This window comes from Rhineura floridana, chromosome 2 (assembly GCF_030035675.1).
Source record: "Rhineura floridana isolate rRhiFlo1 chromosome 2, rRhiFlo1.hap2, whole genome shotgun sequence".
NCBI classification, from domain to species: domain Eukaryota; kingdom Metazoa; phylum Chordata; class Lepidosauria; order Squamata; family Rhineuridae; genus Rhineura; species Rhineura floridana.
The window spans coordinates 43,679,523-43,707,097 of NC_084481.1; the positions used below are offsets into that span (position 1 = coordinate 43,679,523).

The 27,575-nt window shown below is 42.4% G+C and overlaps 1 protein-coding gene across 4 annotated transcripts in view; it reads left to right on the plus strand.

Moving 5' to 3' along the window:
- LOC133376405 (neurabin-1-like) overlaps positions 1-27,575 on the plus strand; it is an 82,416-nt gene that overhangs the window by 21,004 nt on the left and 33,837 nt on the right. For all 4 annotated transcript variants that reach the window (XM_061608478.1, XM_061608480.1, XM_061608481.1 and 1 more), the window contains exons 3-12: positions 2,891-3,023; positions 6,905-7,025; positions 11,133-11,237; positions 11,377-11,497; positions 17,247-17,390; positions 22,158-22,211; positions 24,750-24,979; positions 25,769-25,865; positions 25,951-26,122; positions 27,358-27,509. In XM_061608478.1, coding sequence (XP_061464462.1) covers positions 2,891-3,023; positions 6,905-7,025; positions 11,133-11,237; positions 11,377-11,497; positions 17,247-17,390; positions 22,158-22,211; positions 24,750-24,979; positions 25,769-25,865; positions 25,951-26,122; positions 27,358-27,509 — 1,329 coding nt within the window. The remainder of the gene's footprint in view (positions 1-2,890; positions 3,024-6,904; positions 7,026-11,132; positions 11,238-11,376; positions 11,498-17,246; positions 17,391-22,157; positions 22,212-24,749; positions 24,980-25,768; positions 25,866-25,950; positions 26,123-27,357; positions 27,510-27,575) is intronic.

Sequence of the window (27,575 nt, forward strand, 5' to 3'; positions counted from 1 at the left end):
TTCCAGTCTCTGATTTGGAACCCTGCACCTTGGGGTGAAAAACCCGCTCTGCTGATCAGATGAGTCCCCTTTTTCAGTCTAATAGTGGCCAGGTGAGTTAATGGGCCAAGCGCCCATTAACTGGGCCAGGGAGATTCTGTTGTTATTGAAACAATTCAGGAGAGCCCTGCCCCCTTCCTGAGGCCAAGGAGAAGCTTGTGTTGAGTTGGGGAGAAAAAAGGCTGGGAACTGGAGGCAGCAGAGAGGCTGGCTCTCTGCACTATGGCTTTAGGGTGCCTCCTGTAAGCCTGATGGAAAATGCAAGATCCAAACCAAATGCAAGTTGGATTGCTGATGCCTTGAACCCCTCCATCTTAAGCTAAGGTTGGAATGTGTGTAAATAAATAAACCATATTTCATAAAGACACCACAGTCTCCGCTGACCTTCTTTCCAAGGAAACCCAACCCCTGGGTGAGTGCGGGGACCCTTGGGAATCTCTCACCGCTTGGAGATTGGGGTGGCGCACAACAATTTAGTTGTCCAGACTAAGTCTAGTGGGGTTTGTTGTACTATATCTATATTTCAAATTGTAGACAATTTCAGCTGCTACCAACTCTTTTCCTCAACAAAAAAAATCCCTTTCCCCTCTATACACGTAGTGTTCATTTTTCCCATAACCCTCACCAACAGACTTTTTCTCAGTGGACAGTTACTGTTTCTCATTCCCCCTCTGCAGCCCCAAGATTTGAAAGGGGGTTTCCACCACTTTGTGCAGAACTGCTACTTCTGTCAAGAGCAGGTTGTAAGCTGTGAGAACCTCCTCCTGTGTGTTATTAATGTTTGTACATTGCCTAATTTTAGGTGCTTTATAAATTATTGTTACAATCTTGTGCTGTTTCCTTCTCTGCTTCCTGGTTAACGTTGTACATCTCCCCTGCATTGACATATGTAGGTTCCAGATCTGTGTGTAGAACTTGGTTGAATTCCTGCTTTGCAAGGTACATGGAAATTGTAAATAGCTAATACTTCCTATCACTGTTGGTGTGTAATGTCTAATTCTATTCTTTGAGGTTTTATTTAACAGCTCAAAATTCTGAATTGGTTAGATAACATTTCAGTGATACCTGGGGAATAAAAAAAATCTATGAAGAGATTTGAATATGAGAAGATTTCTCTTCCCTGTTTAGTTATATTATTTTTTAAAAATGAGCTGGTGCAAACCATACTAATATAGCAGCTGCTATTTCTGCTAAGTGACTGCTTTCTGAACCAGGTTTGGCAATTATATGTTACCCACTACATTTTGATTTAATCTGAATAAAAGTGTCCTCTTTAAAAAAAGGTGGCATATTTTTTCAGCTAGTAAATAGATAATTTTCACAGTATATATATGATTACTTTCATAAAGATACCAATTCATTGAAAAAGTATAATTTCAATGCAGAATTATGCCATCTGCAACTAGAAAAGAAAAGACATTTGAGTAAACGGGAGCAAAGGAGCTGCTTTAAAGCTTTTGTAGTAGCTTGTGTGTGAGAGCTGCTTCAAAGGGTGCTTTTGCACAGGGTTTTATTAATCCTTGCTCAGTTGATGAGCAGAGATTAAGTCCTGCTGCATTGGCTGTGTGATCTTATTCCCTGCTGGGAACAGGATCATGCAGCCAATGCAGGACTAAACTAGTGATGTCAGGAGGTGGGCGGGTGGGTGTGGTTTGGGGAAAATGGCCTTGGGGCCAAATGGGGGTCCCTGAAGGGCCATGATTAGCCATAAGGCTGGAGGTTCCCCATATCTGGTTATGGCTACTTTTATCTTTTGTCGGAAGGGAGGCACAGAACCAGAAAAAATGCAAAAATGACAAACCTTCTCCAAACAACTAACTAATAGGGCTGTGTGCAGACCCTCTGATCCAAGGGCTCTGGATTGGGCCAACCCACCTTGTAGCAACCCAAGGACCACACACCTGTGGATCAATTTGGGGGCCAGGGCTAAGGTTTAAATAGGGTTTTTTAAACCCTAATTAAACATAAGGTTGGGGGGAGGAGATGTTACATGTTTGCTCCCCTGACCGAGAGCAAGAGAGTTTGATCCTGGAGGACTTCCCTCACAAAGAACTGGTAACTTGCACCATGCAGGGTCAAATCTGCTACTTATCACCTGGCAAGTGGAAGATTCAATCCTGTGCAGTGCTGCCTTAGGGGTGGGTGTTTGCTGGGCAAGAAGGAGAGGCTGGGTAGGAAAGCCCCCACCCAAAGGCATCCACCTTCTCCTGGGAAGATGCAGCTAACAGCTGGTCAGGTAGGTGCCTCTCTTTTTGTCACTTTCTCCTTCCCACCCAATGCATGCTTCTCCTTCCACCCCCTGAGAGCCTTGGATCACTCGTCAATAGCTGACTTTTATATTTTTAATTATCTGTAAATTGGTCTCGAATAAGGAACCTGTACTCTGAAACAGATTGGGTTGTAATAAATCTTATTCATTGTCACTTTTGATAATGGGTTTCTCCTTTTTGCATTCTTTCTACTTGTTGTATTCCCTAGCCTAGTGGTGTGGTTATAACTATCTTCATATCTTTTCATTTTCCTTGTTTTTTGTAAATAAAATGATAAACAAATAATTTGGATTGTTTATTCATTTGAAAACCTGGTTCATGGAAGCAAACCAAATTTGCAAGTTGAGTATACTTGGTAGCATACTTAACTTTTAAAGTTAAGACTAAATTTTGTATTCCTTTGATGTGGAATTTGACTTAACTTGGTGTGGGGTTGAGATGATTTTTGATAATGAGTACATCTACTCATGAAAATTATGTGTTCTGTATTAGTATTGATTTGCAAATAGTATCTGGTTTTTAGATCTTGTCAACTTTCATGAGTGAAAAACTGTTCTAAAATGATACTTTTGTTTTCTTAGGTATTCAGTACTTACTCAAATGAAGACTATGATAGACGTAATGAAGAGGTTGACCCTGTGTCAGCATCAGCAGAGTATGAACTTGAAAAAAGAGTGGAGAAAATGGAGGTTTTTCCTGTAGAAATTGAAAAAGGTGCACATTTTAAATATTTGTTCCATAAAAAATAATGTTCACTGTCTGGACAAAGCTCAAACAAGGCTGCATTTTGGCCCCTGTATTGTTCAATTTGTATAACGACATAGTTGAGCATTTAACATCCCCACCTTTTCATGCCCCCAAACTGGCTTCTAACGCTATCTCTGTCTTATTGTATGCAGATGATGCCGTGCTTCTTTCTCAAACAAGAGTGGGCCTGAAAAGACTGTTGGGGGCATTTTCTTGTTATTGCCAAAATGAATACTTAGTGGTCAATTATAACACAACTTAGGTTATGATATTCTCTAAACATCATAGGCCCCATAGATGGCTCCTGGACAAACAGTCAATTGAACAAGTTAGAGTTTTTAAATACTTGGGTATAGTCTTTTAATCAACAGGGGCGTGGGTAGCCCAACAAAAATATGTAATTGAGGAAGCTCTACAGAGCTCTAAAGTCTTAATGCGTTTTTTTTATACAAAAGGTGGCAACTTTATACCTCTAGCACTTAAGGTTTTTAAGGCTAAACCTTTAGCAAAATTACTGTATGGAATTCTAATTTGGGCTGACACTCAGCTAAGACCATTGGCAGTGGTGCAGTCCAACTTTCTTAGACAAATTTTCTCTGCTCCCCGTTGTGCTCTTAATGCTTTACTGAGAATGGAAGCAGGCCTTCCTTCTATTACTTTGCAGGCTTGGCTGAGGACATTTAATTACTGGCTGCAGTTAAACCTATTTCTTATTGGTCTGACCTCTCGAGTTCTGTCTGACTCTCATGAGAGCAGGTGGATGAAGGCTGTCAGGTTAAGACTCTGCTCCTATGGTTTATCCCCACACCAATTACTTACTTTAGGGGTTAGTAATGCAAGAGCTCTTATTAAACAGTGCCTTTACGATATCGAACAACAAAGCAATCTGGCCACAGTAAGAAAATTTTGCCTGTGGTATAACAGCTTCCCACTCAGCTATCTTAACACCCCTGCCCCTTATTTACAAAATTTAACAATCTCTAAATACAGAAGAGCCTTTACTAAAGCAAGACTGAACATACTACCATCAGCTGTGTTAGAAGGGCGTTTTAAAAGAATTCCATTGCAAAACCATCTATACCCATGCAGAGACGGCAGTGCTGAAACAGTAGCCCATGTACTGCTATTCTGCTCTTTCTGTAGAGATTTGAGGAATGAGCTAATTATCCCACTGCTGTCACCCTTTCCAGGGCATCCAACCAACTTCTACGTGGTTTTTCTTCTTGCAGACCAAGAACAGAGGGTGACAGAAAAGTCTGCAAATTTTTTAGCAGGTGCCATTAGAATAAGTTCTATAATGGCACCTGGAGTTTTAATCCGTTACAACTCCTTTTTTATTAGTTGTTAGTTCTACTTATCCATCTCTCTTCTGTTGGATTGTGGATTTATCAATTTTACTGATTGGTATCTTATAGAAATGTTAGAATCCTAGCAGGAAATCTGATTAAGCTGTATATTTGCTTTCTATTGCTTTTATTGTATACATTTCAATTGCAATGGTTCATAGCTAATGTAAAAGGATTTGATTTGATTTGATTTCTGGACAAAACAGTCAAAATGGATTATCAAAGTTGGAAAATGTCAGGTGACTGGCTGTAAGACCCCTTAAATTGGCTGCTTAAGCTGCAATCCCTATGCTCATTTACCTGGATGTAAGCCTCACTGAAATTGATGGGACTTCTCAGTAGACATATATAGCGCCTTGCAAAAGTCATCAGACTCCTGACCAATGCTCTCATATTACTGAATTACAAACGATACATTGTAGTTTTGTTCTGTATCTTATTTTATTTGGAAACACTGAAATTCAAAATCAATCAGGAGGCCTGGGCTCGTGCTGGGAGGAAGCGTGGGATATAAATCAAATCAATCAATCAATCAATCATTGTAAGGTGATATTGGTTTTATGTTGGGAAATGTTTGCAAGAAACATAACAAACTGAAACATGTTGCTTGCGTAAGTATTCAACCCCTGTGCTGTGGAAGCTCCCAGTTTACACAGATGAAAGAAATTGCCCTATCCGAGGACCTTACCATTGGCCTCCACCTGTGAACCATTAAAGTTGCTGTCATGTTGTCAGGATAAAAACCCCACTGTTGAAGGATCATTGGTCAGGCTGTGGATCTGAAGGAAAATGAAGACCAAAAAGCATTCTATAGAATTGGGAGATAATGTAATACAAATGCATAGATTAGGAAAAGGATACAAACTAATATCCAAGTGTTTGGATATCCCAGTGAGCACAACTGGATCAATAATCAGAAAGTGGAAGCTGCATCACACCACCCAGGCACTGCCAAGAAAAGGCCATCCCTCAAAACTCAGCGCTCAGACAAGAAGTAGCCTTGTGAGAGAAGGCACAGAGAGGCCAACAATAACTTTGAAGGAGCTACAGAGTTCAATAGCTGGGAGTGAAATAATGGTGCACTAGTCAACCATATCAAGAGGTGTGCATAACACTGGCCTGTATGGGAGGATAACAAGAAAGAAGCCATTACTCAAAAAGTACCATCTGAAAGCATGTCTGGAGTTTGCCAGGAAGCATGAGAATGCCCCAGCTGCTATGTGGGAAAAGGTTTTGTGGTCAGATGAGACCAAGATAGAGCTTTTTGGCCAAAACTCAAAGCCCTATGTGTGGCGCAAACCTAACACTGCTCATGCCTCAAGACACACCATCTCTACAGTGAAGTGTGATGGTGGCAGCATCATGCTCTGGGGATGCTTCTCTTGTTAAAATTGAAGGAAGAATGGATGAAGCGAAATATTGCAAGAGAACCTGCTTCAGTCCACTAAAAACTGAAGCGTGGGAGGAAATTCGCTTTTCAAAAGGACAATGATGACAAGGCCAAAGCAACATCAGAGTGGCTCAAGAACAAAAAGATCAATGTCCTGTAGTGGCCCAGTCCTGATTTCAATCCCATTGAGCATCTGTGGCGCTCTTTGAAAATTGCAGTCCACAAGTGATGTCCAACCAACTTGAACAATTTGGAGCAAATATGCCAAGAAGTATGGGCCAAAATCCCTCCGACACTGTGTGCAAAGCTGGTACATATCTACCCCAAAAGATGCTGTTGGTGCAGCAAAACGTGGCTCTACCAAATATTAATGTGTGTGGGCTGAATACTTGTGCAAGCAAAGTGTTTCAGTTTTTTATGTTTCTTGAAAGCATTTTCCAACATAAAACCAATGTCAACTTACAATAATTGATTTTGAGTTTCAGTGTTTCAAAATAAAATAACATACAGAACGAAAATACAATGTATCATTTGTAATTCAGTAATATGAGAGCATTGGTCAGGGGTCTGATTACTTTTGCAAGGCACTATAGGACTACAGTGTAAGGAACTGTATACCTTGTCAGCTTAGTATAGGATTGCCTCTTACAAACATAGGAAGCTGCCTTACACTGAGTCAGACCCACTGGTCCATCTAGTTCAGTATTGTCCACACTGACTGGCAGCAGCTCGCCAGGGTTTCAGGTAGGGTTCTCAGCCAGCCCTACCTGGAGATGCTGGGTATTGAACCTGGACCTTCTGCATGGAAAACAATACTCTTAAATGTTTGATAATGGCTTCAGGGCTGGTAGATAAAAACATTTTTGAAAGCCAAATGGAAGACTGAATAGTACAGGGGTGCCTGCAAATTTACTGCAGAAAGAATGTAATGGATTACCATAGTACATCATTTTTGTAAAGAATGCACAAGTGTGCTTCTTACTTCACTTACCATAATTTTGAGTTGTAAGCATAGATAGAATGACTTGCTGATACAGCATTTTGCACATATGAACCGAAATCATTAGTTGTGCAGCTATTTTTAAAAAATTATTTCTTTTTTGTATTCATAGGTGACAGTGGTTTAGGTATCAGTATTATTGGAATGGGTGTTGGTGCAGATCAGGGATTGGAAAAGCTGGGAATTTTTGTAAAAACAATTACTGAAGGTGGAGCTGCTCAGAAAGATGGTCGGTAAGTTTCCACTAGGAAAGCTTATTCTGTTTTGCAGACTTTCTTACTATTTATTAAATTTGTATCTCACCCTTCCTCCCAAAGGGGCCTGGGTGGCAAACAACAAGTGATTAAAAACATCTTTAAAACAGCTTGATGGAGATGCTCTCCTGTGTGTAACACACGCACACCTATAATATATATGTATAAAAGACACAGGCCATATATATTCCTTGGGTGCCAATCCATCATGTTGGTTAGTCTGCCATCTGGTGTCCAAGAACAGGAAATGCACTGAAGCTTGAGGTTTTTGAGGAAGTAGGCTCCCACTCTCTTCGACGGTGTGAGTTCATTTCATCCCTTTTCTCTAATTTTTCCTTTACCGTGATTGTGCTATCTTTCTTTTGTTGTATTAAAAAAAATATTGTTTTCCTTTTCCAGTTTGCTGTTGGGCAGGCTTGAGGAGTTTTCCAATCCCTCTTCTCCCCCTTGCTCTCTGGGCATGCTTGGGACTCCCCCCCCCTTCCCCCAAAGGACTCTGGGGATATTTTCCTCTCGGGGGAACCTTGCCATGTTCTGGGGTGCCCAGCTTCCTGACACCTTTGCAGACCCAAGCTACAGCAGGCAAGCTTGGCCGCTATTTCATCCTGGCTGGGTTGCCTAGTCCCCCTCTGCCCTCATGGAACTATGTAAGGGTGTGAGGGCCACCCGCCATTCTAACCTGCTTACACTAGGCTGGGCAGCCGGGAGCCAGATCCTCCCTTGGCCAGCCGATCTCCTTTTTCTGCCCCTGGCTGCCATCTGACCACTTCTCCTCATCTTTACCGGTTGCGGTTCCAAAAAAAAATAAAAAATCCAAACAGCCTCCATGTCCACAGAACTTACCACACATGGGCTCAATGCCAATCTGGTAGTTGCACTGCTGCCACCAGGGATAATAACTAGTAAAAAGGAAATTGTACTTTTTGTTTTCCATGTTTGAGGTAGTGGGTCTCCTGCCCTAACCCATCTTTCTGCCCCCATTACCAGAGGGTTTTTTCCCTTGGTGAATACAAAGGGGGGGCCCATTCAACTACAGAACCGGGGGCTACAGCCCCCACCTAGTCAACCATATATTTGCAGATTAATAATAATAATAATAATAATAAAACAACTCTATTATTACTACTATCACTGCTCTCCCTCTGGCAAGGGGGAAGATGCTCACGGAGCCTGCAGGTGGAGGGCATGCTGCTCCTGGACTGGGCAGAGCTAAACCTCACATTGCTGACCACAGAGCATCTCAGCAGAGAAACAAACACTATGGCAGACTGGCTCAGCCAGCAACAAATCTCCCATGGGAATGGTCCAAGATGGTGTCAAACCAAGGACATCTGACCCTCCAAGGCCACCATTCATCAGGTCTTGGACTTCCTACATAGGGGCCTCCAGCTAGGTCTGAAGGTCTATGCTACGGAGACAGGCATCAGCTATCTCAGCAGTTCTTTCAGCCACCTCCAGCTAACCAGTTGGCAGTAACCAGCTGATCCGTCGCTTCTTCAGAGGGGCTGCGCCTTCATGACCACCTGTCACCCCCTGGTTCCCCTCATGGGACCTACAGAAGGTCCTGCAGGCCCTGCAATGACTACAATTTGAACCATTAGATAACATTCCCCTTCAGGTCCTGTCCTACAAGGTCCTATTCCTCATTGCCATTACCACATCCCTGCGTGTTTCGGAGCTGGGGCCCTGTCCATCACATGCCACCTTCGTGTTTTTCACAAGGACAGGGTAATCCTCAGGATGGACCCATCCTTTGTCCCCCAAATTAATATGGACTTCCATAGAGAGCAGGAGTTGGTCCTACTGTTGTTCTGCCTGAAAATGGTGCACCTGTTGGAGAAGGACCTGCACTGCCTAGATGTCACAACAGCACTCAAGACGTATGTAAATAGGACAAAGGACCTAAAGACCACAGAGTCTATGTTTATGTGAGTGTACCCCAGGTCTCTGGGTAGGAAGGCATCAATGGCAACCTTACCACTCTGCTTAAGAATGTGCATCTGACTACAAGGCCCTCGACCTTATGTCCCCATAGGGTGTAACAGCCCACTGGACAAGGTTGGCCTCCACCACAGCAGCCTTCTCAACCATTGTGTCCCTATGGGATATCTGCAGAGCAGCTAACTGGTCATCCCCCTCAACCTTCATCAGACACTATAAAATAAACCGTTATACCTCGGCTAAGGCTTCCTTTGGAAGAAGAGTACTGCAGCAGGCGGTACCAGTGCCTTAGTCGGCTCGCCCCACTGGCAGCCAGGGAAAATGAACTGCTAGTTCTCAGCTGAAAGGTGATTTTATTGGCTGCCAGTCCATCACGGCCCACCCGGTTTGGTTATTTGGGGCGCAGCCGCTGTCAGTTTAAGTTTTTCTGCAATGCACATAGTTCATTTATGTTTTAAAAAAACCAAAAACCTAAAGTGTTGGGTATGTTAATAGGTTGATTGAATGTATATGTATATAGGAACAAGGGTATACAATCAATCTGGGACTGAGTTTGCTTTGTATTCTATCTTTTCCAGAGACAGAACCTTCAAATTTCTAGTTAGCATAGTGAGGAAGTAACCCTCAAGTTGGGCACATGATGTTGCTTGCTTGCGACATTGTTTTTTGTTGTTGGGTTGTATTTTCTTCCTTTTTTCCCCATGCCTGTGCATAGGTCTTCCAATGACACCTCTCAGAGAATCGCATCTGAAAGTGAACTGGGCTCTGCAAGCCAGCAGTGCCTAGCTGCTTCCTCAAAAACCTCAAGCTTCAGTGCATTTCTGGTCCTTGGACACCAGATGGCAGACTAACCCATGTGATGGACTGGCATCCAATAAAATCACCTTTCAGGTGAAAACCAAGGGTTCATTCTCTTTCTTTTTGAGCAATCACACCACTCCTGCTGTTCACGATAGGAGGAAAGCTCCCATTGGCACCAACAGATGCTTTTCTTCTGTTGCAAATAGCTGACGTCTAGTTCAGCCCATATTCTCTCCAAGATGAGAGGCAGCATGCCTCTGAATACCAGTTGGGGAAGGGGGAAGATTGCTACTGTCCTCATGCCTTGCTTTATGGCCTTTCTATATGTATCTGGTTGGAAATGTGGAAAAGAGGATGCAAGATAGATCTCTTGCCTGATCTAGTAGAGTTTTTCTTACATGTTTATTTTAAATTATTTTAATGAATATTTTAGAAGAATGAAAATGCCATCTAAATAAAAAGTTAATTAAACTTTTTTTAAAATCTATTTTTATCCATCTTGCCATAATTTCTGTTGAAACCTACATATTTCCCTTGCTGGGAGTGGTTGGAGAATTTACAGCAGTTCGAGTACCTTGTGTTTGTGTTTGTGTGTGTGTGTGTGTGTGTGTGTGTGTGTGTGTGTGTGTGTGTGTGTGTGTGTGTGTGTGTGTGTGTGTGTGTGAGAGAGAGAGAGAGAGAGAGAGAGAGAGAGAGAGAGAGAGAGAGAGAGAAATTGAGAGAGAGAACACAAAATACAAGTCTAGTGTGAGCAGTAGACTTTTTCACTCATGCACAGGGTTAGTGTGCAAAAAAGGGTGTCTCTGGTTTTCTTTAACTCTCTCATTAAGTTGCAACCCCTAAACTCTGTTAAATGCCATTCTGGAGGGTTCTTCAGAAGCTTGGTTATTACCACTGTAACAGAAGAGACACGCATATGGAGTCTATGAAATCTCTTGGTTTCCAAAGATGGTATGTCTTGGAACCTAGCCAGTGTATATTGTCTCCTTAAGGAGAACACAACTAGTTTAAGTAGATATTCTTGTAGCCTATATTTGTACTTTAAACATATTACACCATGGACAAACTAAAAGAAGCTGTATCATTTTCAAATGTCTTTTAGTCTGATTTGGATCATTCGTTCCTTTTTCCCTGTGGGAGGGGATTCCTTTGGGAGGAAGGGTGGGATATAATAATAATAATAATAATACCAAGTTGAAAATGTTCTGTAGGAAGTGTTCCTTAGAACATAATGAGCAAACAGCCCCCTTACTCATATGTTTTTGTTTTTATTCCTATGCCTTTTTATTGTATGAAATGTAGTGTTGCACATAAAGCTTAATATGTTTTTTTCTTGCCTTTCAGAATCCAAGTAAATGATCAAATTGTTGAGGTTGATGGAATAAGTCTTGTAGGAGTAACCCAATTTTTTGCAGCGACTGTACTAAAAAATACAAAAGGGACAGTCAGGTATGTGCATTTTTATAAAATAGCTAACTTCTTTAGTAATGAAGCTGAGAGGGAAATCTTAAACTTATTTCTTGCTGGTGATACTTTTATAGGAAACTATTATTTTATATTTAACTTACTGGTTGATGGTTTTCCTTAGGTTTCTGATTGGAAGAGAAAAACCAGGAACTCAGAGTGAAGTAGCTCGGCTTATAAGTGAGACATTGGAGCAGGAGAGATGTTCGTTTGAGCAGCAATATGCCCATGAAGATACAGAACAGGTATCAGTTAAAATATAACACTGCATATATATTGTACACAAGTAGGACCTGCTATAAAATGTTGCTGTGCATCTTTGCTTGAAACAGGGCTGCTAGCTCATTCCTTCTCCAGGATGGAGACCCAGTGCCTGCAGGGAGAAGGAGAACATCGCCACCCAGGGAAGGAGAGCCTGCTGCTCTTGCTGCTGCTTTCTTTTTATTTTATTTTATTTTATTTTTATTGTATTGTATTTGTATTTTATTATTTTTATTTTTATTTTTATTGCTTTTAGGGAGTAGGCCTGCCTGTTGGCAAATAGAAGGGAGTGTGTTGTGTGTGAGTGTGTATGATGTGTGAATGTGAAAGTGGGGGAATTATATTGATTTAGTTTAATTTAAATTAATTTATTTTAACTAATTACAGCTGTTATTGGGTACGGAGGCGGGTCTCCGGACAAAATTGTTAGGGTGGGTGACCTGTTGACTGGCAGATAGGGATAGAGGCATGTGCAAGCCAGGGAGGGAAGTGGGGGGCCAAGTTATAGGAAGTTTGGGCGGCAGGCGCTGGAAGGGTGCTATTGGCAGACCATGCCGGAATAGGGGAACACGGGATAGATGCATTATATCCATCCCATGTTCCGGGTCTGCTCAGAACCAGACGAAAACTGGGGGACGCAAGGTTCCTACCGACCTTCGACTGCTGTTATGTAATGCCAGGTCTGTGGCTCAGAAAACCTCACTCATTCATGATATGATCTTGGATGGGCGGGCAGACCTGGCATGCATTATGGAAACTTGGTTGGACGAAGCCTCTGCTCCCATCTTGAGGCCATGTGTCCACCAGGTTTCCGTTATGCACAGCAGCCGAGGATAGGAAGGCGGGGAGGGGGCATGGCAGTCATCTACCGAGAGTCCTTGGTTTTTGCCAGACCTCCTCTCCATAGGACTCAATTTGTTGATTGTATGTACTGGAGGTTGGGCCCGAAGGGCAGTTTAGGGATCCTGCTGGTGTACCGCCCACCCCACTGCACAGCAGACTCCTTGGCCGAGGTGCTGGAGGTGGTCTCGGCTGTACGGGCATTGTCCCCAGAATTGTTAGTGCTGGGTGACTTTAACGTGCATGCCGAGGCCACTCTCACTGGAGCCCCTTGGGATTTCCTGGAAACCATGGCTTCCTGGAACTGCACCTTAGTAATACTGGGCCCACCCATGTAGCCGGTCATGCTCTCGACCTTGTATTTGTCCTGGAAGAGGAGAGAAGTGGTCTGAAGTTGGGAGTGGTTCATTCCACCCCTGTGTCATGGTCAGATCACTACCTGGTAAACATGGACTTCTCGATGCCATGCCCCCTCCGCAGGGGTGAAGGACCTATTAGAATGGTCCGCCCCAGGCACCTGATGGATCCGGATGGATTCCTGACTGCGCTAGGGGAATTGGAACCTGCTGAAGGTCGCCTGGTCGAAACCCTGGTGAAGGAGTGGAATGATGGGATCACCAGGGCATTAGACTGGGTGGCTCCGAAACGTCGTCTCCCCCTGAATAGAACTCAACTAGCACCATGGTATACACCGCGGTTGCGTAGTTTGAGACAGGAGGTGAGACGACTAGAGCGCCGGTGGCGGAAATCTCGCTCCGAAGATGTCCGGACACAGGTTAGAGCAGCAGTAGCTGCCTACCAAGTGGCAATAAAGGCAGGAAAGAAGGCTTTCTTTGCTGCCTCTATTGCGTCTGCGGAGTGCTGTCCCAGGAGGCTGTTCCAGGTGGTCCGAAGCCTGGTCGGTCCAGTTGCTCAGGAACCCTTGGAACAGTCAAAGGCCTCTGTGATATATTAGCAAAGCACTTCGCTGACAAAATCGAACACTTACGGAGCTCAATCCCGTGCACCGTGGATACAGTGGATGAACCAGAGTTGGCCAGTTGCATGCCAGTAAGTTGGATCGGTTTCAGCTTCTCCCTTCTGAGGATGTGGACAAGGTGCTTTCATCTGTGAAGCCTACCACTTGTCTAACTGATCCTTGCCCATTGTGGCTCCTTATGAGCTGCAGAGAGAAATTGGGCGAGGGGATCAAGGCGGTGGTAAACGCTTCCTTGAAAGAGGGTGTGATGCCATCAGCCTTCAAGGAGGCAATTGTAAAGCCCATCCTGAAGAAGCCCTCCTTGGATCCCCAAGTTTTCAATAACTTCCGCCCAATTTCGAACCTACCATTTTTGGGCAAGGGTCATTGAGCGAGTGGTGGCCAACCAGTCGTCAACACACTTGGATAAAACGGATTACTTGGATCCATACCAATCGGGTTTCAGGACTGGTCACGGAACTGAAACAGCCTTGGTCGCTCTTTAGATAGGGGAGAATTCACCTTTCTTGTCCTCCTCGATCTCTCAGTGGCTTTTGATACTGTCGACCACTGTATCCTTTTACATCGCCTGGAGGGATTGGGAATTGGAGGCACTGTATTACAGTGGTTCCGTTCCTTTCTCTCCGATAGGTACCAACAAGTAGCATTGGGGGAGGAGGTTTCAGACCCTTGGCCTCTCAATTGTGGTGTGCCACAGGGCTCTATCCTCTCTTCATGCTATTTAATATTTATATGAAGCCGCTGGGGACAATCATCAGGAGATTTGGGCTGCAGTGTCCCCAATATGCAGATGACACTCAGCTCTATCTTTCGTTTAAATCTTCACCAGAGTTGCTGTGGAGACCTTGTCCAAGTGCCTGGAATCCGTGAGTGGATGGATGGGAAGGAACAAGCTGAAGCTGAACCCGATAAGACCGAGGTGCTACTTGTGGGGGACAAAAGAAGGTTGGGAGATGTTGACCTGAAGTTCAGTGGGGTGAGTTTACCCCTGAAGGACCAGGTCCGCAGCCTTGGGGTTGTACTTGACTCCAGGCTGTCCATGGAGGCTCAGATTTCGGCTGTGAGCCGGGCAGCCTGGTATCAACTACACCTCATACGAAGGCTGCAACCCTACCTTCCTGCTCATCAGCTCCCCCTGGTAGTACATGTTCTGGTCACCTCTCGTTTGGACTACTGTAATGCGCTCTACGTGAGGTTACCCTTGAAAACGGTCCGGAATTTACAACTTACCCAAAATGCGGCGGCTCGACTACTTACAAATAGTCGCCGCTGGGATCACATCACACCAGTGTTGTTCGATCTACACTGGCTTCCAGTTGTTTTCCGAGCCCAATTCAAGGTGTTGGTATTAACCTTTAAATCCTGTACGGTCTCGGCCAGTTTATCTTACGGAGCACCTTCAACGCCACCAATTATGCCGCCCGACAAGATCAGCCACTCAAGGCCTTCTCTCAATCCCGCCGACAAAAACAGCTAGATTGGCGGGTACAAGAGAGAGGGCATTCTCAGTGGCGGCCCCCACTCTCTGGAACTCCCTCCCACAAGATCTCTGGCACGCCTCTTCCCTAAATGTATTCCGTAAAGCCTTAAAGACCTGGCTCTTTCAACAGGCCTTTGGGATCTCCGGAGAGGGTTAATTACTGTGACTGAAATGCCTCCTACCCTGTTTTAATATTGTTGCTGCTGTATTATTCTCATATTGTTTTTTATTGTATTATTGTATTTTATCTCATTGTGTTTTAACTGTTTTGTACGTTGCCTAGAGTGGCCTTTGGCCAGATAGGCGACACAGAAATTAAATTTATTATTATTATTATTATTATTATAAACTGTAAGGAGCTGAAGCAGAAACTGGAGAGCAGGGGAAGGCAGGCAAAAGAATCTTACTGAGCTGGCAACTGGCTTCACTTCTAGCGCTGATCTAGGGTGATCATGGGCTGAGGTGGTAGGTGAGGGTCTGAGAAGGAGCATAGTGAGAAACCCATGTCATTTCTCTTCTCTTTGCTCTGCTTGATCTGCCATTTTCCTCTCCTGTGCCCTGCTTTTATTGCTTCCTTGTTCATTGTACTTGCTTATTCTGCACTTGGTGTTCTTCCTGTTTTATCCTTCCCATGTCTTCCTTCTCCTGCCAGCACCCATAACCAAGAGACAGCACAATACGTTCAGCTTTAATGATCAAACCAGGCTCATACCATGGATGGGCAACTTTGCAGACAGATCTCCCCTCTGTGTTAGCTCTCTTGTTCCTCAGTACTCCCCAGTTTTTCTCTCTCCTTAGTTGTTGTTGTTGTTGTTTTTTACTTTTCCAAACTCCCACGTTCCCCCAAACATTAGCTCCCTCTTCATGGATGGTGCCGTTTTGACTGCATAAAGATTGGCACTAATCCCTCAAGACCAGTAATATAAAGAGAAATTACAGCTTATTGCTCATTGTGTTGTTCAAAAAATTTCAGCAAACTTTTACCATTCCTGGATAACACTGAGTGAACAATGTATGTTTAATCTATAGGCCTAGTCAGCAAGTAGGTTTCCTAGAGAGCTGCTTTAGAAATGAGTGAGAGGTAGTGGGCCAGTACATTAACTACAAGCCTGTAAAAGTATCCTGCCTTCTGTTGCCAATTATGCCCTTTTCCTCTTCACCTCAGGTGTAAGTTGGCAGCTGAGGGAGCAGGTCCCCCCCCATTGACCAGATTTGGTTCCAGGGGACTCTGGTTGCTGACTCCTTATGCAAAAGCCCCAGTCAAGTAATCTCTGCATGCAGCTGCAAGCTTTTGGATATGCTAGTACCTAAGCAGTGCCCTCATACTTTGATCAAATACAATGGAGTTCAAAACCAGCATGTTTCTTTTTTGGACTGCAAAACTTCATGCAGTCTCTAGTTTAGGGATGGAGAACCTCAGATATGGATGTGTGTGTGTCAAATGGAGCCCTCTAGGTCTGTCTGTCTGGCCCTTGGGACCCTCCCCAGGCAACACTCCCTCTTGCTAGTCCTGCTCAGTAGTTACCTTTTGTGTGTGTGTGTGCCTAACCTAAATGTGTCCTTGTACTGTGATAATGCTTTTTGTTTACCTGAATGAAAGACTGAGGGAAGTGTGTGGTGTCTTTTGTAGGAGGGTGGGGGAGGGGTGGGGGCTGATTTTTGTGTGGCAGAGATGTAGCCTACTATACAAAACTAAGAATTGCATCTGTTGTTCTACCCACTTTTGCCTCTGGCTCCACCTACTACTGTCATGCAGCCCCAGAAGGTTGCCCTTGAGGGAATGGAAGCCTTGGGCTGAAAAAAGGTTCCTCACCCCTGTTCTACTTTATTCAGGTCTTCCTAAATTATCTGGTTCAGATGTCATACTAAATCATAGTTTAGCACAATGAGAACAAGCCACAGGGAACCTCGGACTTATTGACCTGCCCCACCCAATGCAACTGTGAGGAGTTCAGAAACGTTCACTTTCAATTTAGATTAACCACAGTTTGTCATGTTGTACAAACCGAACAAACTGTGGTTAATCTCAACTATGTTGTTTTTGAAATAGCTATCTTAATACCATGGGTTATGCAGCTGGCTTGTAAACAATAGCCACAACGTAGGGTTTGAATGACACCCTAAATAGTAACTGGAAGCTAAAACTTACGATCTTTTTGGGAAAGGTGTGTGTGTAGGGAATTGTGATGCAACAAATGACTTGGTGACCTATACATTTCATTTCTTTTGAAACTGCTTGAATATTTCAAGTTGAAATGTGATTGAATTTACACAGATAAAAAAGCCTTCTATTGATAGAAAAGAAAAAAAATAAAATTGTAGCATACAGAAATACAGAAGTGATGTTATTTTTGTATTTTTTGTTTTATGGAAGCCATTTTGTCAGAAAAAAATGTACTTAGTTTCCATAACATAGTACTTAACACCTTTTCAGGATGATGATTATGATGAAGATGAAGATTCCTTTGAATCAAATTTACATGGAAAATCAGTGGAAGTGTTTTATCTTCCTGAAAATGAAGATATTAATTTGCCACTAGACATGGATTCTACACAGTTTCTCCTGAAGTTTAAAGAGGTACAATGCAGGTGGTTTTTTTGTTTTTGTTTTGCTATCTAGTAAAATGGATATGTACCTTAGGTTGGACCCACTGTCCAACTTAGATAGGACTCACTGTTCAGCAGATGTTAGTATGATTCGTATGACTCGCTAAGCCAAACCTTGGTTTAGTGAGACTACGTGAACATACAGGCTCCTGGCTTGCAGTTGCTTTACTCCTTCCTTGTCCTTTTTGCTGCTGTGCTGAGGTAAGCTAAGGTTTGGCTTCGCGTGTTGCATAAATATGGACTTGTGGTTAAGCTTTCTTCTCACTAGCAACCCTTAATCACAAGTCATAGTTTTGATGATACGCTACCTCAGGTATAGTGGTTCAAGGCCGTTTAGGGTTTTAAAGGTCAAAACCAGCACTTTGAATTGGGCCCAGAAACAAATTAGGAGCCAGTGGAGTCAATAAAGCACGGGGGCAACATGATCCCGATGCCATGATCCAGTTAACATTCTGGTTGCTGTGTTTTGAACCAACTGCAATTTCTGCACCATTTTGAAAGGTAGCTCCACGTAGAGCGTGTTGCAATAATCAAGCTTCGATGTCACCAGTGCATGTGTCACTGTGTCTGTCAACTGCTTCCAGGAATGGGCCCAGCTGGTAGACCAGTTTGAGTTGGCCAAAAGCACTCCTGGCTACCACAGTCACCTGATGTATTCAAGTAGCAAGGCAGGATCCAGGAATACTCCCAAGCTGCCAACCTGCTCCTTCATGGGGAGTGCAACCCCGTCCAGAACAGGTTGTAGCCCTATCCCTGGGGCAGCTTTCCCCTTGACCAGCAACACTTCCATCTTGTCTGGATTAAGTTTCAGCTTGTTAACCCACATCCAGCCCTTTACAGCCTCCAGGCACTGGTTTAGCATGAGCACTCCCTCCCTGCAGTCAGGTGGTAGGGAGAGATAGAGCTGAGTGTCATCAGCATACTGATGACTTGTACTCCAAATCTCCTGATGACCTCTCTCAGCAGTTTCATAGAGATGTTAAAGAGCATGGGAAACGGAATGGAACCCTGTGGGACTGACAGGCCAGCAGCCAGGGGGTCAAGCAGTAGTCTCCCAGTACCACTTTTTAAGACCTGTCCGCCGGGTAGGACCGAAGCCACTGTAAAGTGGTGCCTTCCAATTCCATTGCAGCTAGACGGCCTAGAAGGATACCATAGTCAATGGTATCGAAAGCTGCTGAGAGGTCCAGCAGCACCAACAAGGATGTACTCCTCCTGTCTGATCCCCAGTGTAGGTCATCAAGCAGAGCAACCAAGGCAGTCTCTGTCCCATGACCAGGTCTGAAGGCTGATTGGAAAGTGCCTAGATAATCTGATTTGTCCAGGAAAACTTGGAGGTGAGCAGTCACTACCTTCTCAATCACCTTGCCCCAAAAGGGGAGATTGTTGTTAAGATCTGCAGGGTCTAATGAAGGCTTCTTTAATAAAGATCTTACCACAGCCTCCTTCAACAATGTTGGCATAGCACTTTCCATTTGGGAGGTATTAATTAAATATGCCAAACAGCAAGCTGCTCCCACTCTGGCAGATTTGATTAACCGGGATGGGCAAGGGTCAAGGGAGCAAGTCATGTCCCTTGTTTCTCCCAGAGTCTTGTCCACATCCTCAGGATTTACAAGCTGAAAAGTATCCATAGAAAAAATGACCAGAGGAAGCCTTGAGGACATCTGGCTCAACTGTAGTTAATAAGGAGTCCAAGTCAGTTCAAATGTGGGTGATTTTATCTGCAAAGTGCCTCTCAAACGTCAGAGTGAGCAAGTGAGGGCTCGGGATTCAGTGTAGGGCCAGAGGCCAAAAGACGCTGGACCACCCAGGAAAGCAACCCTGGATAGCACTGAGTGGACACAATGATGGCAGAGAAATGAGCTGTCTTTGCTGCCATCACCACCACAAGATAGGCTTGAAAATGAGCCCCAGCCTGTGTTCGGTTGGAGGCAGATTGAATTTTTCTGCATCATCACTCTAGCCATCATCCCTGCTGTTTCATCAGACACAAGGTTTGTGTAAACTACGACGTGTTGTGGGCCCTCACCAGTGGGAGAGGGCGCTTCAGAGTGATAGTGTTCATTGCCTGGGTCACCTCTATATTCCAGAGATTAACCAAGGGCTTTGGCAATGTCTCCAGCCATGCTGGGAACATCCCCTAGAGCATTCAGGAACGCATGCAGATCCATAAGTCTCTGAGGACGGACCATCTTAATCAGCCCTCCACTCCTGTGAAAATTACTAGGGGAACAAAGCCTAAACCTTGTCAGTGATCTGTCCATGACAACAGTCACTAAGAACTCCTCAGCCCTCAGATCACCCTCTTCCTGCCCCGAACAAAACACCAGATCAAGTGCGTGTCCTGTCGCATGCGGCGATCAACATTATTATTATAATTGTTATTATTAATTAAATGTATATCCTGCCCTTCCTCCCAGAAGGAGCCCAGGATAGCAAACAAAAACACTAAAAACATATTTAATATATCCCCCAGACAAAACATCTTTAAAAACATCTTCAAAAATAAATCTTTAAAACATCCCTTTTAAAAAAATCTAAAAATAATTCCAACAAAGATGCAGACTGGGATAAAGTCTGTACGTAAAAGGCTTGTTGAATGAAGGACTTCAATAGGTGCTGAAAAGATAACAGAAATGGCATCTGTCTAATATTTAAGGGGAGGCAGTTCCAAAGGGTGGGTGCCTAAAGGTCCGTTTCCTACGTCGTACTGAATGGACCTCCAGATGAGATAGTATCTGCAGGAGGCCCTCCCCTGCAGATTGCAGTGATCGACTGAGTATATACGACATAAGACAGTCTTTCAGGTATCCCAGTCCCAAGTTGTATAGAGCTTTATAAACGAAACCCAGCACCTTGAACTTAGCCCTGTATCTAATGGGCAGCCAGTGCACTTATTTCAGCAGCAGGGTAACATATTGGTGATAACCTACCTCGGTGAGTAGCTGCACTGCTGCATTCTGGGCTGACCTCAGTGGCAGCCCCACATAGAGCACATTACAGTAATCCAGCCTAGAGGTTATCAGTGCATGGCTACCCTGGTTCAGAAATGGCTGCCCCTGTCTTGCCAGCCAAAGCTGGTAAAAGGCACTTCTAACCAGTGAGGTCACCTGGGCCTTTAGCGACAAAGATGGATCCAGGAGCACCCCCGGACTACGAACCTATTCTTTCAGAGGGAGTATGACCCCGACCAATTAGACAATTGACCAGTTGTCTGAATTGAGAACCATCTACCCACAGTGCCTCTGTCTTGCTAGGATTCAGTCAGTTTATTGGCCCTCATCCAGCCTGCCACTGAGTCCAGGCACTGGTCCAGGGCTTGTACAGCCTCTACCAGTTCAGATGTGACTGAGATAATAGAGCTGGGTATCATCAGTGTACTGCTGACACCTTGCCCCAAATCTAATGACCACTCATAATGGCTTCATATAGATGTTCAACAGCATTGGGGACAAGATGGTACTCTATGGGATTCCACAGCACAACTTTCAGGGGGCCAAAAAACAATCGCCCTGTGCTGTTCTCTGAAACCAACCCTTGAGATAGCATCGGAACCATGATAAAATAGTGCCTCCAATACCCATCTCACCAGGTCAGCTCAGAAGGATACCAAGATCAATGGTATCAAAAGCTGCTGAGAGATCAAGAATAACAGGGTCACGCTCCCCCTACCCTTCTCCTGATAAAGGTCATCCATCAGGGCGACCAAGGCCGATTCAGTCACATAACCAGGCTTGAACCCAAATTAGAATGGTTTCTACAGTTTCTAATACTTTTTTCACAAAATATTCTTAATGACACAGTGACACCATGCAAGCAAATATTATGGATGGGAAAGTATATTGGAAACCTAATATTCAGTTTTAAATATTTCATTGATTCATTAACATCTGATTAGATTTGCAGCCTAACTATGCATGTTTACCTGGAACTAAGCCTTACTTTATTCAGTGTGACTTACTCTTGGGCAAATGAAAATAAATGGAGAAACTATGCTCATCAAACAGTGATATCAGATCTTAGTTTAACAAACCACAGTTTGAATATACCTCAGTTTCCAGAATTCAGTGTAAGGAGAACTGGTTTATTCAAGTCCAAAAGTAGAAGCTTCAGTCTCCTTCCCTTCTGTGTGAAAGGAGGAGCCTGTGAGCCTGTTATGGCTCATCCTCATTTGAATTAGGCCACTGTGGTTACATTGCAGGCTTGTCTGTCTCAAAAGGTGGTCGTATTTTTAATTATTTTGCCAGCCAGCAATTTTTAATCTTGTAAACTGCTTAGAGGTTTTATTACAATGAAGTGGTTAATATTAGAATTCTGCGTCAATGAATAATGTAGAGTTCTTCACTATTCTTTTGAAATATTTAATTTCAGTTATTTCCCCCAAAAAAGCTTTTATAAGGTATTTTCATTTACTTTACATTTTTTATGTTAGATATTAATTCAAAATCATAGGGTTTGGCTTTCGTATTAAACATTACATTCCTGATCTAGCTACAGTTGTAAGTGAGTGGTCACCCCAAATAGGAATACATACCCAGCATCAATATGCATGAATATTCTGTTTTTTCATCTCCCTTGCTTCATAGGACCTCTTACATTTAGAAATACTTTGAGCATATCAGAAGAAACTGCAGCATATAATTACTATATTTAAATAAGGACATAATGATCTTACAAAAACAATACTTCCATTGTTTTTTCTTCTGACAAAATTGTTTTTGATGTCCTTCTGTAGCTACAGTTAAAACATGCAGTTACAACAGCTGAAGTTAACCAACTTAAGGAAAAGGTAAGCTTTTAATATTTGATGAGATATGGATATTGTTTCAGTTTGTATGTGGCTACACTGAGGACAACTATAGTAAAACAAAACTTGAGTTCAGCCGAAAATAAGTAAGCTCATTATTTAAATTAATGATTTGTGATGATTTATGAAGGTTGGCCTTCTATATTTTTATCTTTCTTTTGGTGTATTATTTTAAATATAAATATGTATTTTACTAAATTATTTAATATAATTAGGTTTTATGAACTCAGATTGTGCCTCAGAATCCCATGTCACCAGACTCAACTTTCATTCTTTAACTGTTCTAATATTCTAACCCTTAAGGCCTGTACCAACAGTGTCAGGAGGACTGATAAAATCTTGGGGGTAGGGGGCCTTGAGCAGGATTTCTAGCAGCAAGACTAGCATCCTTTTTAATTGTACCTTGTGTATCCTATTGTAAACCGCTTTGAGATCTCTCACTAAGTGGTCTATAAATGGAAATATAAATAAATAAATACTATTTTTGAAACAAAAATTAGCAAGCCCAATCAGACCCATCCTAGTAAAAAGGGCAAATGGATTGGAGGGAGATTGCATTAGGCCTTCTGCTATGCATCACAGTTCTGCCTCCCAACACACCCATGACTGTTGCCTGTTTCCATTTTGTAAAGAGGACAGTGTGAGAAAGAACATCTCCTCTCCCTTGCTCATGGTCCATAGGGCCAGAGTTGAGAAGTATGTGATACAATCTGATTTCTTACCTCCTGCTACAGAAGATGTTTTTGCAGAGGCTCCTGTTACCTCTTTGACTTGTAAGCAGTTGCCCCAGTGCAGCATAAGATGTACTTTTCACAGTACACTCTAGATAGAAGAGATAGATAGGAGACATAGCTCTCTCTGTGCAACAAGCAAGAAGGCTGGGCCATTGCCTCTTTGCTAGTAAAATGATAATGTAAGAATAATATTTCCAGATCAAATGCCCTTACGCTGTTAAAACTTGCATAGAACTTTGTCTGATGCATCTTTTCCCTGCACAGTGCTGTAGTGAAAGAAAAAGCCACCTCTGGTAAAGTTTTTTTTTCTTGCTAACATTTAATTTGTATTGTGTATGCTTTTCTTTTCCCAGTATATATTACAATACTCAGTGGCTTAACAAAGAAAAAAAGCACATTTTTACACTGCACCTGGTAGAATTTTGTCTTCTATGTAGCTCATAAAAGTACAGGGGTTACTCAAGCCTCAGATGTGGCAACACCATTGCCAATCTTTTTTTAAAGCATTTTTATCCCGTTCTTCAGCCAAAAAAGGCACCCAAATAATGCAGATATAGACTGAATGTAAATGCTTAGTGCAGCTTCCATGACTGCATGCAGCTCTCAAAATATTACTAGTTACTGAATATTACTGAATTGATAGGAATCTCTGAGAACATCTGTGTTTATAAAACAGAAATCTATGAGAACGGAAAGGTTTTTGTTTGTAAGACTGTCCCATGAGAATGTTTATGACAAATCTGTGGGAATGAATCCATGAGAAAAGACCATGGGAACACACCTTCCCATAGAAAAGAAAGTGTATAAATAAGCAGGTTTCATAGCACTCAGGGCCCCCTCAGCTCTGTTAGAGTGGGGGGGGGGTCGAAGAAAGCAGGAGAACCATCCATCTATTCCATCTATAACATCTGATGGGTGATGTATCATGACATGTATTCCTATGTCTTTTGCATTTTGGCTCTGTGATATGACTTAGAGTTTAACTCATTCCTTCAACTATTGTAACTTGTGCCTTCGGAGTTTTATACTTTGATGTTAAATGGATATCCAACTATTTCTTTTGTGCAAATATATATATTTCTATTTTTCTGTTTCTGCAATGATAGCTAAGGCCACCTAGAATGCATTGTGTTAGTTGTAGTGTGCGAGATATGAATAAATAGCATATATGATAAAGACTGTTCTGCTGTCTGAAGGCTGACTCCCAAGTAGAAAATTTCTAGTATCTCCCAATACTCAAGAATTGAGTTAGGGTCTCTTCTGTTCTATTCTCCACCTACACTAGACAACTGCTGTTGATAACCTGTGAGCTTAGGTGAGCTAACATTCGACATATGAGGACTCTGTGTAAATACGGGGGAAGGGAAAAAGCAAGAACCCTGGACCCTATGCATACACTTGTAAGGGAGTAGTCTTGCTGGTAACAATAGCATATTAGTCTTCCATACTCACCAGAGTAGTCTGAATTTTAAGTTTAGTTCTCAAAATATTTGAGCTATCTGCCAGAAATAAAAATTTAAATGAGAATCCTTCATAAAATGAACGATCCTCAATAGACTCAATAGATTTCTAGGAATTTACATCATGATATCTAACATTACTCATACTCAAAATAGACCCATTGAAATCAAGGACATGCAAGTCAGTCGTTTTGCTATTTGTGTTTTCATGTTCCTTGGGGTATTGGAACTGAACTTATTACTTTGACTTCTTTTTTTAAAGAATCATAAATGATTGTGAAGAATGATCATAGCATACCTAATACTTTGATGAATTGTTTTTAAAGTTAAAAGCAACAGAAGCTGACAAGATTGAATGGGAGTTAAGTAAATCCCTGCTCCAGGAAACTTTAAGTGAGAACAAAGAAAAAATAAAGAAGTTGGAGACCTATTGGTTAGAAGCACAAAGTTTATGCAAAACAGTAAATGAGCATCTCAAAGAAACTCAGGAACAATATGATGCCCTGGAGAAAAAATACAACAAGGCCAAGAAGTTGCTCAAAGAATATCAGCAGAAGTGAGTTCATTATTATTTCTTTTTAATTAAGCTCATATAGGTAGATCCTTGTAATTTCTTGCATGTACTAGAATTTTGCCAAAATCCCTTGTGTTTCATTTTTAAATCTCTGAAATTGGGGACTTAAAGGGAAAAGGGGGAGACTTGTAAAAGCCTCATGCAAGTCAGACTTAAAAGGAAAGCACAGGGAGACTTGTAGGAGGCTTTTGCAAGTCTCTTCCCCCCTCATCCTTTAAATCCCCAATCTCAGGGGATTTAAAGGAAAGCATGGAGAGACTTGGAAAAGGCTTTAAGACAGCCCCTGCAGTCCTGTTTGAGCAAACGGGTGCGCAGGAACTGTCTACTTCAAAGGATGCTTTTGCACAGGTTTTAAACTCTACTCAACTGATGAGAGGGGATTAAATTGTCCTGCCTTGGGTGCATGACCTTGTTCCCTTCTGGGCACAGGATTGTGCAGCCAATGCAGGATTAATCCCTGTCCTCCCACCCTTCAGCTGATGTCACTAGTGGTGTCATCTGATGGGCAGGTGTGCATAGTTTGGAGAAAATGGCATTGGGGTGCCAAATGGGTCCCCTTGAAGGGCCATGATTGGGTTGGAGGGTCCCCACCCCTGATGTAAGTGGTGAGATTATAAAAGCAGAAAGCATCACTATATATACTAGACATTTTTTAATATTTCAATATGCAGGTTGATAACCAGATCAGTTGAATACAGACTGTTTTTCATTTCCTTTTTCAAATGAAACCCTTCTAAATTGCATAATGTGAGTGTCCTTTTCCCTTATCAGAGAAGTAGAACTCATGAAAAAAGAAGAGGATCATACAAAAATTCTTGAAGAGAGAGACCAGGAGCATGTAAATCAGCTGAAAATATTGCAGGAGAAGGTTAGGCAAGATGACTTGGTAGTCATTGGTTTTCAGAATGTTTAAAGGTGCTTCAAGAGTTAAAATTGTGTTGTAACACTTTCAGATTACAGATCTTGAAGATAAATTAAAAATATATGAGAGACTCCCATATATGTTTGGAAATAGCACTTTATTAGAAACTGCCACTCCAAGTCCTGAACAACTGACAAAAAACGTTGAAGTAAAGAATGATGTTCAAGAAATTGAGTCTTCTATACAGAAATTAGATTTTTCTGGTAAGTAGAAGTAGAAATTCAAAAGGATTTCTTTCTTTATTTCTTAAATATGTACTACATGTTGTTGATATGAATTTTACTGTGAAAGATGTCAGTGTTGCTAGTAAGTAGATCTATGTGTAGTTGCAGTTTTAATCTCATGAGGCAGGAACAATTCTAATTTACTGTGTGTATGAATAGGGCTTTTTTCAGTGCTTAACTCTATAATTGCCACAGCGAGGAACCTCCCATCCTGCAAAACCCTGTACTTTTGCCTCTGTGCAGTTTCAAACCATTGGGGCACAGAAAGCAAGGTTTGGAGGCATCGCCAATCAGCAGATCATCAACACCTGCAAGTCCCTGCACGGTTGATTTTAAACCATGTGGGCAAAGGAAAATGCCTCCCCTGACATGGTGACATCACATGATTTCTGTAAAATGGCTTGCAGGACTTGGGGGAAGGTAAAGATCCAGCCCACTGGCTGCAAAAGGTTCCCCACCCCTGTATTCCTAGGTCTAGTAGTCTTCAGGGTCCTCACTGGAAAAGTCTGCTAAGGAATATATTAATGATTTTATATAAAAAATATTTCCCCTTTTGTAAGGGGAAAATTTGTTTGCAGTTGCCCCAACAGAAAATGCACTGTCAGCTTTACACTCAACTTGAATCTGGCCAGAGCAGACCCTTGATTACAGTTAAGCGATAGGACCCCAGTATTATGCTTCTCCCGACTTTCTGCAAGAAAGATCTCCTGACATTCTTACTCATGGTTTGCACAGAAGTTGTATCCTTAATGAGAGGTACATACATACTCTGTATCCTGAGTGAGAGAATAAATAGGTAAACATGTAGTATTTTTCAACAACTATTAAACCCTGTAAAAGGGTACACAGTATAAGCTATGTACTTTAAAAATTGTTCTTCAGTATGATCCACTTTGAATTATCATCTATTTGTGATAATTTCGCAAGTTGTGCCTTCTCTTGTAAAACTTATTTTTATGAAAGATATAATCCTGACTCCTGTATACTATCATTGATTGAAGAAACAACAAACAAAAGGGCATTTTATTGGACCAGCTGCATTATTGAACGGGTATACAAGCTTTGGACTTAGAATCCACCATGTTTCCATTCAATTTAAGATACTAAATACTAATTTATAAAAGAGCACTTATTTTGTTGGGAGGAGGGAGGAGGAAAGAGAGGTTTTGTTTTTGGAATATCATTTTAAAGGAAGATATGATTTCCCCCCCCAGATTTTGATACTTTTGTTGGGGACACACCAAGGTTAGACACTAGTGCACATAAAGCAAAAGCTCAGCTTGCATTGAAAGTAAAACGTCAGCCACCTTCTTGGTCAAAGCTGAAAGAATCTCTTGGGTCTGGACAGAAAGATACTAATACACAGGTACAGTATTCACCTTATTGATTTTTTTCCAGGTATAATTTAACTTTGTCTACAGTGCATGTATTC